Source organism: Narcine bancroftii, chromosome 3 (genome assembly GCF_036971445.1).
Source record: "Narcine bancroftii isolate sNarBan1 chromosome 3, sNarBan1.hap1, whole genome shotgun sequence".
NCBI classification, from domain to species: Eukaryota; Metazoa; Chordata; class Chondrichthyes; order Torpediniformes; family Narcinidae; genus Narcine; species Narcine bancroftii.
In genome coordinates this window covers 99,824,107-99,839,740 of record NC_091471.1, presented here as the reverse complement: position 1 = coordinate 99,839,740, position 15,634 = coordinate 99,824,107, and the positions used below count along the sequence as shown (strand labels likewise).

The 15,634-nt window shown below is 41.7% G+C and overlaps 1 protein-coding gene across 1 annotated transcript; it reads left to right on the top strand.

Annotated features, from left to right (window-relative positions):
- Positions 1 to 2,365: 2,365 nt before the first annotated feature.
- Positions 2,366 to 12,469, top strand: exoc1l (exocyst complex component 1 like). The gene is made up of 3 exons (XM_069923088.1): positions 2,366 to 2,429; positions 3,606 to 3,736; positions 12,212 to 12,469. Exons 1-3 carry the CDS (start codon positions 2,366 to 2,368, stop codon positions 12,467 to 12,469), a joined length of 453 nt encoding a protein of 150 aa, XP_069779189.1.
- The last annotated feature ends 3,165 nt before the right edge of the window (positions 12,470 to 15,634 follow it).

Genomic DNA, 15,634 nt, shown 5'->3' with positions numbered 1-15,634 from the left:
ACTGTGGTTTGAAGTGGGCAGGGGCCCCTTGAAATTCATGCTCAGACACTCAAAGGAGTGGGTGGCTTTAATCAGGTGTGACCTGTCCGGCCGGTGGAAGTGTGATTTGGACTCCACACAGACCTGACAGTTTCTGGTCATCATCCTGATGTCCTCAATCAAATAGAGGAGGTTGTGGGCTTTGATGAAATGGAAGAACCTGGTGACCCTGGGGTGGCAGAGATAATTGTGGAGGGCTTGTAAAGAGTCTATCTGTACAGTGGCACAAGTCCCTTGGGACAGGGCATCCAGAGGTTCATTGAGCTTTCCAGCCCAGACCAAGATATCATAGTTGTAGGTGGAGAGTTCAATCCTGCACCTCAGAATCTTATCGTACTTGATTTTACCCCACTACTTGCTATTGAACATGAAAGTGACTGCACATTGGTCAGTCAGCAGGGTAAATTGTTTGCCGGCAAGATAGTGCCTACGGTGCCATGCCACCTCAAGACTGGGCTTCCTTCTTGATGGAGGAGTGCCAGATCTCAGGGACTTGGAGGTGGGGGAGAAAAATTCTAAGGGTGTGCCTGTCTAGTTAGGTGTAGTAGCCAGGGCGAAGTCAGACACATCGCTCTCCACCTGGAATGGGATGGGTTCATCCACAGCATGCATCACGGCCTTGGCAATGTTGCCTTTGATGTGCCTGAAGGTCTCATGGGTCTCTACCAACAGAGAAAAGGAGGTGACTTTAGGAGACAGTGGACCATATCCTCATAGTTGGGGACCCATGGGCATAATAGAAAAACTAGTCCATCTCCTTCTGAAAGACTTAGAGTCCAATGGTGACTCCGAAGGGGTCCCTCAGAAAGAGGTAGAGGCAGCCATTTACCTCCAAAGCGGTGTAAGGCTGTCCTCCAAGCAGATAGGAAGCTGGTGGTATGCTGACTTTAAGTCAATGGTGGAAAATACCCAATACTGGACAATTTGGTTTACCATGTCAGTTCAACGGTTGTGGGCGGGAGGGGGGTACACATCCAATTGTGTAAACCTGTTAATGGTCTACTGCACTCGAGAACCATTTGGTGTTTTCCCCACTCTTAACCACCACTACTTGGGCTCTCCAAGGTTCAATGATCCCCTCAGTCAGGAGCTGTCTCACCTCTGATTTGATAAACCCCCTATCCCCAGTGCTGTATTGGTGGCGACTGGCTTGCAGTCAGAGAGTCAGTGAGGTTGACGAACTGAAGTGGGGGGAGAAAATCTGGAGGGTGGCGAGCCCTCGGGTCACGCATGGTGGACAGATCACGGGGTGCTGGTTGGACGCATTGAGAGGGAATGGAGGACAGTTTAAAAACTGTTGGTTGTAGACTGTGAGGGGAGGATGGGGACTGTCATATTCCATGGTGACTCTCTTAAGCTGGCACTGAAAGTCCCACCCCAGTAGTACAGGCACACAGAGCTGTGGCATCTCAAGGAATTTAAAATTTTTGTATTCTGCGCCATGCATGGTCAGCATTACTGAGCAGCTGCCATGGATCTCTGTCGAATGGGACTTAGAGGCCATAGGGAACTCTGTAACTCATTGGTCTCACTGCGAGTGAATAACTTTGCACCGATTTGGGGTGGATGAAACTTTCCGTGCTTCTGCTATTGAACAGGCAACTCATCTTGTGCCCATTTACCTCTATGTCCATCATTGACCTGGCAAGCTGATGAGGGTTGCTTTGGTCGAGCGTGGCTGAATCCAGAGAGGCATCGCTGTCTGATCTGCTGTAATTCACTTGTGGTCTGGTAAAATGGCGGCCTCCAACATGGCAGCCCCCATGGTGTGCACATGGTGCTATTGTTGTTTGTCGGAAGTGATGGCAGCTGCCCCCACTGTCCGCACGCAGTGCTGCTTGGGTTAGAAAGTGGCTTGGACTTGTATACCTTCGCGTAGTGTCCCTTCTTCCCACAGCTGGAACAGACCACGTCCTTTGCCAGGCAGCACTTCCTGGGGTGCTTCTGCTGGCCACAGAAGTAGCACTTTGCGTGCTTGCCAGCAGTGGTGGCTGTAGTCAGGTTGGGATGTGGAGCGGCCTGCGATCCTGCATCCCAAGATGGCGGCGCCAGTGTTCCACACGTGGCAGCCGTGTTATCGGTCAAAAAAGTCCACATTATAGAGGGCTAGTTCGATGGCTTTCTGTAGCTTCAGCTTACCTTGTTCTTGCAGTCGCTGATGAATATAATCCGATCTGATGCCTGCTGCACAGGCATCTCAGATCAGCTCCTCCTTTTAGTCTTCTGCTGATACGGCCTTACAGCCACAGGCCTGTCTGAGGTCTCACAGGACCCAAAGGTAATCATCTATAGACTCCCTGGGTTACTGCTTGCGTGTGGCTAGGACATGTCTGGCATAGACTTCATTCACCTGAGCCAGGTACTGGCCTTTCAGAATGTCCATTGCTTCGGTGAATGTCTTGCAGTCTCTGATCATCGGGCAAACATGGTGCCCAACCTATGAGAACAGAAAGTGCAGCTTGTCTGCGTCGGATTGGATGAGCTCAGTGGAGGCCTGAAGAAACATGATGAAGCAAGTTTGAACTTGTCGGATGCTTCTGGTGACTGTGGGTCAATTTCCATCCTCTCTGGTCTCAGCAACTTGTCCATTCCAAAAAAAAGTTATGGTAATAAAATTGATGCATTATCAATAACTCCAAAGACTCGAATTTATTACCATAAACAGAAGGAACATTTCCTGTAGCTGACCTGAGCCCCAAGCTTGTTCTGTGGGAGGGGTTATGGCATTGCCACCTTTATTAGGAGAATCAAGGAGAGGAGCCACAGGTAAAATCAGCAAGGGGGCGGGCCAGTCATACAGTATTAACATTGGTTCCACCATGTTTGTTCTCTGATAATGTTAATAATGAGTTTATTGTCATACATTGAATAATGTACATGTGTACCAAAATTCTTACTAACTGCAGCCAAATAGGCAGTTCATAAAAACTTTAACTACAATAGTACATCTGAAATTAAATTAAAAAGATAATAAATACAAAAGATAGATAATTAATAAATATTCGCAGTGTAAAAAAATGTTCTTTCAATGGTGCAGATAGTCCTTTTTGTGGTGTCAGAGCACTTCATAATCTGTTAACAAAAGGAGGGTTTTTAAAAAGATTAAATTTAGACATTTAGCTTGGCTATTTCAGCCCACGAGTCCATGCCGCCCAATTTACTCCCAATTAACCAGAGGAAACTGGAGCCCCCAGGGAAAACTTACACAGACATGGGGAGAACGTACAAACTACTTGCAGACGGTGTAGGATTCGAACTCCAGTCCTGATTGCTGGCGCTGTAAAGATGTTGTGTTAACTGCTATGCCAATAGTGGCGCCCCATTTTGTAAATTAAGTTAAATTTTATGGCTCAGCGAGGTGCGCAATACAATTTGAATCAGATCATTTTTGGAGGAGCATACACATGAAAACATATGGGGAGACCACAAGCACAACAAATGCAAGATCGTGCTTTTTTCAGTCTGTTCCCCTAATTTTCACCACTTCTCCCAGTTGCTGAATCTGATACTTCTATTTACCATACTCGCTGCATTTTTCATCTAACTGCACCATATTCTCATTCCAGTATCGAATTGCAAAGAAGTGCAAATCACATTTGTGAAAAATGTGACTTTGAGTGAAAATGAACAATTTGAAAAAATCAGTACATGGTACCTTGACGATCTCAAGCTTGTGGATGGAAGAGAAGCAAATCAGGTAAGTAGCTGGCAGAAAGGATTTGATTTATCTTTGCTTTCTGTTTACTTTCACAGTATATTAGCATTCACTAACTAACCTTATGCCATTTGTGTGTTTTACTAATGCAAAATTTGCAATATTGTTCTAAGTCTCTGAACTGTCCTTCCCATTATTAAGGCTTGAACTTCTCATTTAAAAGGAAGCAATTAATCTGCTCCCAAGACTCTGTTCAGACCTTTTTTTATATACCTTGTTTTATAGCTTGGGGTATTTCCACTTCTTATGGCTGTATGATGGTCATTGGTAAGTACACCAAAGAGGAGCAGGGCATGAACATGTTTGTGATTTACAATAGATATACTGTAATAGCAATACCCTGAATTCACATTACATTTTTAGTTTAGAATCTACTTTAAATCTTTTTTTAAATTTTCCAGTATATGATTACAAAATAAACCCACCACCCCTCAAACCCCATCTTCCCCCCCCCCCCCAACCCGATAACCCCAAAAGGAAGGAAGAAAAAGGAGATTTAAGCAATCACTCCTCATTCTGGAGTTGTAGCAAGTCTGGGAGTTCTGGCTGCAATCTCTCTGGAAGGACCGGTAGAGTCGTGCAAAGGTGACGTCCCATTAGCAACTGGGCTGGACTGTAACCGTTGCTCAGCCTGTAGGCCAATAGTGCACGGTAAGGGTCTTTTTGCCTTCTTGAGCAGGTTCTTCACTGTTTGTACTGCTCGCTCTGCCTCGCTATTGCTTTGTGGATAATTAGGGCTACTGGTTACATGCTTGAACATGTAATCTGCTGCGAAGGATTTCATGTTTTGTCCAGAGTATTGTGGACTGTTGTTGCTTACTAATGTCTCTGGAATGCCATGCAGAGCAAATATCGATTTTTAAATGAACAATTACATCGGTAGCTCGTGTCAGGCTGAGTTGTGCTATTTCTATGAATCTAGAGAAATAGTCCACTACAAATAAGTAGGTGTTCTCCCTAAGAGTGAATAAGTCCGCGCCAAGTTTTTTGCCATGGCCTGTCAGGGAATTTAGTCGGTATCTCCGGTTCTCTTTTTGTTGAATATTTTATTTATATTTTCACATATGCTTGTACAGCCATATACAATGTCATGCCAACGATGGCAGTTCACTTTCAAATATACATATATTCATTCTCTTTGTGACTTTATATACAAGCTCAAGTTTCTACCAACCACCCCCCCCCCCCCCCGCCCCACACATAAAACAAGACAACTCACTCAAACTTCAACCAGGAAAATAAATAATAAGTAAGGGGCAAGGATTGTTGCAGCTCAATGGGCGGCCTCTGGGCTGATATTCATTCCTGACTTTTCTTGATCAGAATCAGTGCAAGCGAGAGGAAGCCGCAGCAAGGAATGGGGAAACCAATCACCGCCATGCACCTATGTAGTGCATGTATGGCTGCCAGATCTTATGAAAGGTACCATATTTGTTTCTCAGGTTATAAGTTATTTTTCCCAAGGGAACACAGCTCTGCATTTCCGCATTCCATCGTTCAATACTAAGACTAGAGTTGGACTTCCAAGTCGCCACAATGCATTTCCTGGCCACTGCCAATGCGATTAACACATATTTGAAATTTGGACAGCTTCATTGTAAGCTTTATGTTCATTATGTTTCCCAGCAGGAATAACTCTGGGTCCTGTGGGAATTGATTGCCTATAATTTTCTCGAGGACCTTGGTACATGACAGGGTTGCGTGCACGAACGTCCCGGTCGCAATGGCACATCTGAAGCATTGGTCCGAGAGTTCCAATTTTGACCTGTTTTTTTTCTGTGGTGTTAAATACAGCTGGTACAAAAAGTTATACTGGACCAGCCTGTATCTTGCATTGATGGCTGTGGTCATGTTGTCCCGGCACGAGTCGGACCAGCAGCTCTCATCAATTACAATGCCCTAGTTCGACTCCCATCTTTCTCTCGAGCTGAGAATGAGCTCCATGGCTTGCAGGGCACCTGAGGCTATGGACCCTCTGTTCCGGCAGGAGCCAGGTCCCTGATGGAGAAGGTGTCCTCCCTGCCATTCAGGTACTCCACATAGGCGTATGTGCAATTGGCGTGAAGCAGTTTCACCCTTTCTTGCTTTTCCTCACGTGCTACATGAGAAGGACCGGACCAGGAGTAGTGAGTCAGATTGCAAGCGCAGTTCCCGATGCCGACCTTTTTTCAAAATTGAATAGGAGCTTGTAAGGAGTAGCATCAGCACAACACTCTACAGTGTTATTATTTATTTTCCTGGTTGCCTTGGTTGTGGTACCCAGTAGCGAACAGATGGAATGGAGTGCTATAGGAAGGACTTCCTTCCAGTGTGAGTCTGGAAGGCCTTTTGACTTCAGGGCCAGTTTGACAGCCTTCCAGTCTGTGGCGTTCTCCTTTTCAAGCTGCTCATTCCCCCAAGACTGTAGCTCATAGTCCTGCTGGATGCGATGCCCCTCGCCAAAAGGTACTGACGTAGCTCGTCACTCATAAAGAATGATCCCCGGTTGCTATGAATATAGCTGGGATACCCGAACAGAGTGAAAATTGAATCTAGGGCCTCTGACTGATGACGTGGACGTGTCTGGACATGCAATGGTGAATGGGAAGTGGGAGTACTCATCAATGATAGAGAGGAAGAAAGTGTTCATGTTCGCGGAGGGGAGAGGCCCCTTAAAATCTAAGATTTGATCAGGTGTGCCTTTGCAGGGTGGTTGAAGTGCGGCTTGCATTCGTGCAGACCTGGCAAGACCTGGTCATTTCTCTGACATCTTCCATGGAGTAGGGAAAATTGCTCATCTTGACAAAATGAGCCATGCAGGTAACACCTGGATGGCAGAGCTCATTATGCAGAGATCACAGTTGGCCAGTGTGTGCAGAGGCACAGCTTCCTCTGGATAAGGCATCTGGTGGGTCATTAGGGGCTCCTGGCCGATAGGTAATGTCATAATTGTAAGTGGAGAGCTCAGTCCTCCACCTAGCAATTTTGTCATTTTTGATTTTTCCCCTCTTGACATCATTAAACATAAATGTTCTTTGGCTTGGCTTTGCGGACGAAGATTTATGGAGGGGGTAAATGTCCACGTCAGCTGCAGGCTCGTTTGTGGCTGACAAGTCCGATGCGGGACAGGCAGACACGGTTGCAGCGGCTGCAGGGGAAAATTGGTTGGTTGGGGTTGGGTGTTGGGTTTTTCCTCCTTTGCCTTTTGTCAGTGAGGTGGGCTCTGCGGTCTTCTTCAAAGGAGGTTGCTGCCCGCCAAACTGTGAGGCGCCAAGATGCACGGTTTGAGGCGTTATCAGCCCACTGGCAGTGGTCAATGTGGCAGGCACCAAGAGATTTCTTTAGGCAGTCCTTGTACCTTTTCTTTGGTGCACCTCTGTCACGGTGGCCAGTGGAGAGCTCGCCATATAACACGATCTTGGGAAGGCGATGGTCCTCCATTCTGGAGACGTGACCCATCCAGCGCAGCTGGATCTTCAGCAGCGTGGACTCGATGCTGTCGACCTCTGCCATCTCGAGCACCTCGACGCTAGGGATGAAAGCGCTCCAATGGATGTTGAGGATGGAGCGGAGACAACACTGGTGGAAGCGTTCTAGGAGCCGTAGGTGGTGCCGGTAGAGGACCCATGATTCGGAGCCGAACAGGAGTGTGGGTATGACAACGGCTCTGTATATGCTTATCTTTGTGAGGTTTTTCAGTTGGTTGTTTTTCCAGACTCTTTTGTAGAAAAGACCTTATTTGAAGATAGCAGTGGAATGTCTGATTTTGCAAAGTATATTTACTTTTTAGCTGCTTAAATGACATTAATTGCCCCAGTTTGTAACAGTCGTCTATGCACCTGATGCCATTACATAGTGCCAGGTATCCAGGATCTTGTTAATCGTTAATGGTATTAATTTATTAGGAGTCAAAGGTGTTTTTGGTGACAACTCCACTTTAGCATTCAGGTACTAATTAATTTTGGACCATACACTAATCACTTGTTTTAGTATGGGGCTGCCCTTCTTCCCTGACAGCAATTTGGCATCCCATTTGTAAATGAAATCCTCTGCTATCTTCTTGCCCACCAAGTGCAGATCAATTTGTGCCCAGGATGGTACACCTCCTCCCTGAAAGAGAGAGGCGATGCATCTCGACTGAGCTGCCCAATAATATTTTTTGATGTCTGGCATTCTCAATCTGCCAAGACTGTAGTCCCATGTTTATTTTTCCATAGAGACCCATGGCACCTTACCCCTCCAGAGAAAGCTTCTAACCTTAGTTAGCAGCTGTTTAAAAAAACCCTGGGGCAACGGCACAGGCAATGTTTGGAAAAGATACTGGAATCTTGGCAACACATTCATTTTGATGCAGTTAACCCTGCCCACCAACGTTATGGGCAGGGACATCCACCTCTTTAGGTTCTCCTCGACTCTTTCCAGCAAAGGGGTGTAGTTTAACTTGTATAGATTATTCAAGTTACCATCAATATTAACTCCTAGGTATTTGATTCCCTCCTGCAGCCACTTTAAATTGCTATTTTCTTTAAATTGACTATAATTACCCTCAGTGAGTGGCATAACCTCTCTTTTCCCAATTGATTTTGTACCCAGAAAGTTTCCCATAGTCCTCCAGTACCATATGCAATTGAGAAAGAGAAGATGCAGGGTCTTTCAGATATATCAGTATGTCATCAGCGAATAAGTTTATTTTGTGCCCCTACTGGCCCACTCTATAACCTTTAATGTCTGGATCCTGATGAACGGCCTCTACTAGAATTTCCATTGCCAGCACACAGAGAGCTGGTAACAGTGGGCACCCTTGTCTACGAGATCTGATAAATGAGAAGGCTGAAGAGACCTGTCCATTAGTTACAACTTTCACCTTGGATGCATAGTATAGTGTCCTGGTCCAATTTTGAAAAGTTGGTCCTAACTCCACCTTCTCCAGCACCTTAAATAAAAATTCCCACTCCAGTCTGTCAAAAGCCTTCTCTGCAACCAAGGTAACAGCCAATCCCCTCTTATTTCTAGATTGTGCCAGATGCATTACACTCAACAGTATCCAATATTATCTGCTGCTTGTCTCCCCTGCATATCAGCAGTCTCTCCTTTCCTTGATGCACTCACCACCTCAAGACAATTTCACTTATTTTATTACTCAGACCTGGCCACCACATTGTTTGATTGGCACGCTCTAGCACTTTACAACCCCCTGGTGGCTCTTGTGTATTTTCTCAAGTAACTAATCTCATACCATGTAGGAGTAGTTCATTGTGCACACTCCGAATGGCCCTTTCTTGTCAGTAGTGTTTGACTGGTCCTTGTAACTGGTTTCTGTCTGGCCAGCCTTCCATGCAGTATTTCATGACCTGTGCACACACACCGTCAGCGCATCGTTGCTCTCGGATCTCCATCAGGTATCTGTCGCTCATTGGGAGGTTTTCTATCACCAGCTCGACGTAAATATCAGTGTCTTTCAAGAGGTCTTTGTCAGCACTCATGGTTCCGTCTTGTAGTGGGGAATGAGAGAGTGCATCCACAATTGTGAGCTTCCTCCCAGGTGCGTGTGAGATCATGTATGAGATTCTCATCAGCCTCATCCTGAACCTTTGTATCCATGGCAGCAGCGAATCCAGCACTAGCCCTCCTAGCAGACTCACAAGTGGTTTGTGGTCCATCTCCAACTTGAAATGTAGCCCCAAAATAAAATTGTTGAATGTCTCGCAAGTCCAGGTCCGTGCTAATGCCTCTTTTCCACCTGCTTGTACCATTGCTCTGTAGCTATCTGGAAGCATAAGTGACTGGTGACCAATTGTCTCCACCCTTCTGTAGTAACACTGCTCCCAGTCCATACGATGAAGTATCAGCTGATATTCTCAGTTGCCTATTTGGATCATGCAACTGAAGTACCAGTGTGGATGATAGCTCTTGCTTGAGGTTACTCTGATGTCCTCTGTTGCTCATGTCTCCAGCTCCACTGGTTTTTCTTGGACAACAGGTCTCTCAGTGGTTTGTCATTTTCAGCCAGGTTTGGTATGAACTTCCCTAGTTGGTTCACCATACTGAGGAAACATCTGGGCTCGTTAATGTTGTGGGCTCCTTCATGTCCTACACAGCTCTTGTCTTGTCTGGGTCTGGTCTGGTCTCATGCCATCTGCTGAGATGATGTAACCCAGAAATTTCACCTCTCTACTTCCAAACCCACACTTCGCCATGTTAAAAGTGACCCCAGCCTTTTCTGCTCATTTTAGGACTGCATGGACTCTCGCGTCATATTGGCCCTTCGTGGTCCCCCAAATGAGGATATCGTCCATGTGGCAGACAACTCCTTCCAGGTCTGCGATAACCTCAGTCACCATTCTGTTCTGGAAGTGTTCAGGGGCAGAGGAGATACCAAAGGGTAAGCAGTTAAAATAGTAACACCCGAATGGCATGATTCTTTGGACAAAGCAACTTGCCAAAATCCCATGTTCACGTCCAACTTAGTAAAATGCCTTGGGTTTGGTTTGCCAAAGGAAATAAAAACTTTTCTCTGTACACTGATCCATTCAAGGGTGTGAAGTCCACACAAATGCGAGCATCTTCTTTATTCATTTTCAGTGCTACTACTATGCAGCAACTCCACTCGGTAGGTTCCTCTCTGCAGCTGATAACTCTAAGCTTCTCCATTCTTTCAAATCCTCTCTTCACTTTGCCCATGAGCAGCAATGGGACCCTTTGAGGTACTTTCACTGAAAATGGGTTCACATCAGGATTGCATTGAATTATATTCGGTTTCTGTACTAGCCCGAGTCCATCGCAAAGTTTGGGGTATCATTTTTCCTTTCAAGCTAAATCTAGAAGGGTATAGATCCTAATTAATCAGAATATTTCTTTTAGTATACATAATGTTGTTACAGATTCTAATGGTTGTTTTGTTATTGTTTCAGGGAAATTACAAAATTTAATGGTGGTTTTAGCAAATCTTTATGCTTCCAATGTTGACGAACTGGGGTTTTTTGAATTTTTTTTACTTCCTTGGCAGATTTAAGTTTGTATTCGCTTATTCTAGGCAGGAATTTGAACTGCTGGTTGGACCTTTGTCTAGATTGTTCTTCTTCTAACCTGGCTACATTAAACCAATCTGCATCAATAATACATTCTTTTCTATCAGATTGTGGCATTTCAGATCGCTGGCATTTTTAAAAATCTTACTAACAAAGCCTATTCTTTCTTTTCCCATGTTCATCACACTTACTCATGCATTGATTATATTTTTATTGATAATCATTTAATTGCATTAACTTGTTCTTGTGAATACCACAGCAATGTAATATCTGATCATGCCCCTGTTACAATATCAATAATGCTTCCTAATTTTCCTCAAGATACAAGACGTTGGTGCTTTAATTTAGGATGATTATCAGATAAGAACAGTTACATTTATGGAAGAACAGATAGTTTTCTTTTTTGATACTAATCTTTCCTCAGACCTGTAATTTAGTTATGTAATCATTTTGTATACTGTTAATATATGCTTTATTATATGTCATGGTTTATTACAATTTAAGGTGGTACACAGAGCACATGCTAACTTGTCTCATTTTTATTCTGATAGGAGTCCCTGTTGTGACAAGTGTAAGAGTGGAGGTGTCACTAATTCATATGTTCTGAACTTGTTCTAGTCTAGAAAAATAGTGGAGAGGTTTTCCACACTTGGTCAAAAATGTTTAAATATAGATTTACTACCAAACACTTTGGTGCCCCTCTTCAGTACACTGTTAAATAGACCAGCAGTGCACTAGTTAATTCTTCTTTGTCTCTGATTCTGAGTCGTGCTATCTCTTTTTCCTCTCTTTTGGCGAGGTGTGCGATTTTACTTAAATAGAAGGATGCTGCCCCGATCAGTGGTTGAGTGACATCATGTCTCTTCTGAATATGGAAAAGATTTGTTATTCAGTTAATAATTCAGATATAAGATTTCAGACACTGTGGGGTCATTTATGACTTACTTTCTTACTTTATAATTTCATTTCAATGTAATTAAATTGTCTGACATATCTTTTCCATTTTCACATTTTTTTCCACCTTGTTTTTTTAAATTACTATCTGGCATCTGGCAATGCTGTTAGGCAGGGAGTTTTGAGTTTTCCTTTTTATTATATATTTGTTCCTTTTTATTTTTTCTTTGTTTTTTATATACCTTTTGTTATTAGCTATTTTTTAAAATAAAAATATATAGTACTTGGAAAATGAATTATGGATATGATTTGTGTATACTGGATGGTTATTAGTTTTGTGCAACTATCCACATCATTTTATTGAACTGTATTATTTGTTCTTTATTAAAATTAATAAAATTATTTTGAAAAAAGAGAGAACAGGATCAAAGAGGTAAAACATTTTAAAATGTTTTGTTTTGATTAATAAGGTAAGGCGCATGCCTTCCTTTGAAAAATAAATGCTCATATCTTAATAAAATGATTAGTAAATTTGTTTTCATTTTTAATTTTTTAGGATAATCCATTCTTTGATATGCACTTTGATAAAGTTTACGGCTGGGAAAGTTCCAGTACTGCTTCCAAGTATACCTTTGTCCGATGTTTGCAAGAGCTGAATCACCACTATCTGGGGAAGGAGATCATGTTTCTGAATTTTGATGCTGATTTTCTAATCGCCACTAGTTCAAGTATGAATAGAGGGGATTGCATGCTTGCACTGAATATGTTTGTGTTGTATATTTATAATTGTCTGTGTTTATCTATGTGCAAATAAGAATAGCACAAAATGTTCAAGGTTGCCTGTACATCAAATGCCATTTATTGGCTGAACATTAGATAACAGTCTCTGAGAAGCATATTTTACTTCAGAGAATGAACAATGTTTCCATTATGAATTTAATGGTAGAACAAAATTGAACACCTGAAATCTGATTAATTTATTTTAAGTTTAGATTTTTAGTCAGTTCTCGACTATATAAATAGAAGTTGTAAGCATGTGTATATGGACTGATAGCAGAAGAGCCAGTTACATATTACATGAAAATGAACAACATGAGGGTTAAAAAAAAACCAATGATCTTGTAATGAAGATAATAACTTTGAAAATGTGGAGATCTTTAATAGGTTGAAAAAAGTCCTGCAGCTTATTTTACAGCCTGCATATTTTTTCTCCCAAAATGAGAAACAGACAGAAATAACATGGCTCTTATTCTTCTGAGATACAGCCCAAGGACCATTTCACTCTGAATAAATGTTTACTCATCTCCATAATGGTTTAAAAAAAATGGACCAAGTGCCCAAAATATGGTTAATAGTTTATTTCAACATAAGCAGGGTAAAGAGTTTGTTAACATTAGTAAATAAATGATTTACAAACAAATGCATTGACACATTTCAAACAGTGGGAGTTTAACACCCATGTGAACTTGTTCAAAGTCATGACTATATGAATTACAGAATCAAAGCCATCACAATTGAAAACAATTTATAATCTTCAGAACATAAGATTGTCAAAGAAGAGGTTGCAAAGTATCTAGAGGTAAACAAAAAGATAGGTCTAAGTCAGCCTGGTTTTCTTAAGGGAAAATCTTGCCTGACAAAACTACTGCAATTTTTTGAGGAAACCATAAGAGGACTCAACAAAGGAGATGCAGTGGATTTTGTTTATTTGGATTTTCAAAAGGCCTTTGACAAGGTGCACAAGAGGCTGCTGAACAAGCCGAGAGCCCATGAAATTACAGAATGGGTGGAGAATTGACTGATCAACAGGAAACAGTGGGAATAAAGGGATCTAGTTACCAGTGGTGTACCATAGGGGGTGGTGTTGGGGGCCACTTCTTTTTTATATTTTATATTAATGATTTGCATTGTAGAGTAAGTGACTTGGTGGTTAAGTTTCCAGATGATGCAAAGATGGGTGAGGGGCCAATAGTAACAAGGAAATTGAGAGGCTGCTGAGAGATAGAATAGGAGAATGGACAAAGAAGTGGCAAATGAAAAGCAGTGTTGGAAAGTGTGCGGCCGTGCACTTTGATAGAAGGAATAAAAGAGCCGACTATTATTTGGATGAAGATGAAATTCAAAATTCAGAGGTGTAAGGATTTGGGACTCTTCATGTAGAATACCCTAAAGGTTAACCTCCAGCTTGAGTCAGTGGTGAAGAAGGCTCATGCAATATTGGCATTCATATCTAGAGGAATAGGATACAAGAGCAGGGACGTGATGTTGAGGTTTTATAAGGCACTGGTGAAGCCTCACCTGGAGATTGGGGTACAGTTCTGGGCTCTTTATTTAAGAAAGGATGAGCTGGCATGCGAGAGGGTTCAGAGAAAATTCATAAGAATGATTCCTGGAATGAAGGGATCAGCATATGAAGAATGTTTGTCGGCTCTTGGTCTGCACTTCTTGAAGCTCAGAAAAATAAAAGTATAAAATCGTCATAAAAGGATGTTGAATGGCCTGGACAATAGACGTGGCAAAGATGTATCCCATGGTAGGGGAGTTTAGGACAAGAGGGCATAACTTCAGGATTGAAGGGCACCATTTAAAAAAAAAAATGAGAGGGAATTTCTTTATCCAGAGAGTAGTGAACTATGGGTAGCTGTGAAGGCCATTATTGGGTATATTTAAAGAAGAGATTGATAGGCATCTTAATTCTTCGTGTATTGAAGGTTATGGCAAGAAGGCAGGGGAGTGGATATGAATGAGAGAATGGATGGAGCACAAGATAGAATGATGGAGAGTACTCAATGAGCTGAATGGTTTTATGCTCCCATAATCTTATGATCTTAAAACAAATCCCTAGAATCACCTTGTAAATAATAATTTGGTTTCATTTTTTTCCTTTCTTAATTTTCCATCCGTAAAATTTTTAAGTTGCATTACTAAATCAAAATATCTAAGGTTTTAAGGCAATTTCAAAAATGAAAGTAGTCAAAGGCAAACTAATTAATTTAAAGCAATGATTTGATTATGCCAATTTTTGGGCCTGAATCCACTCAATTTGTGGAAAGAAATATCGATGGAGGAAAAGATTATTATGGTTCTGAAGTCTTAGAAACAAAGTGGAAGTGTGTAGCAAGTCCTCATCTCAACATAATGGAGATCAGAAATTCATGTTGACATTATTCAAACAAACTGGCAAACTGCTAACTGTTATTTGCTTTTCATTATCCTTTATTATTTTCAATTCCACGTTTTGAAAAAGATAAATTGCTGCTTTTGTATTTCTTCAAATGACTTAAATATTCAGTTTTATCTCTCGGGTTTATAATTTTTCTTGTCCTAATGTTTTTTTTAAATAATTGATGCATTGTCTTTCTTTTCTGGGCTATTCACCCACAAAAAAAATGTTACAATTGAAGATGCTGTTTCTTTCCCCAGATAAATATTTGGTTAAAATTTACTGGGTCTTTTGTGATCCACTTCAAGTCTCTTTCCTTAACGATAAACAATGTTGTCTTTACTTCTAATGGTGTTGATGATTATGTCATGTCTGTTATTGCTCTGTACTAATCAAACATTACTGCAAATACTTTCTTCTTTAGGAAGCATGTCAATGCTTGGATATTAAACATACTACATAAATACAAGTTGTAAAAGTTTTGTCTATTTTGGTTAAGATCTAATGTACTAATTGAACTGTAATTGATTAATAATTAATTTTATTGTGTAAAATGCTTAATGTTCTACATTTGTCCCATAATTAAAATCCTGATCCATTTTACCTTTTCATGATGATAATTTTTATTTCTCTTTCACTGACAGAATTTTGGATGTAGATGGAAGAAAAGCAAAATTAATATTTCAGATACAGGGCCCTCCATTATGTTTGGGACAAAGACACTTTTTTTCCTTTATTTTTCCATGTGATCTACAGTTTTAACAATTCACATGTTATTAAAGTGCTCATTTCATATTTTATTCAAGGTTATTTGAA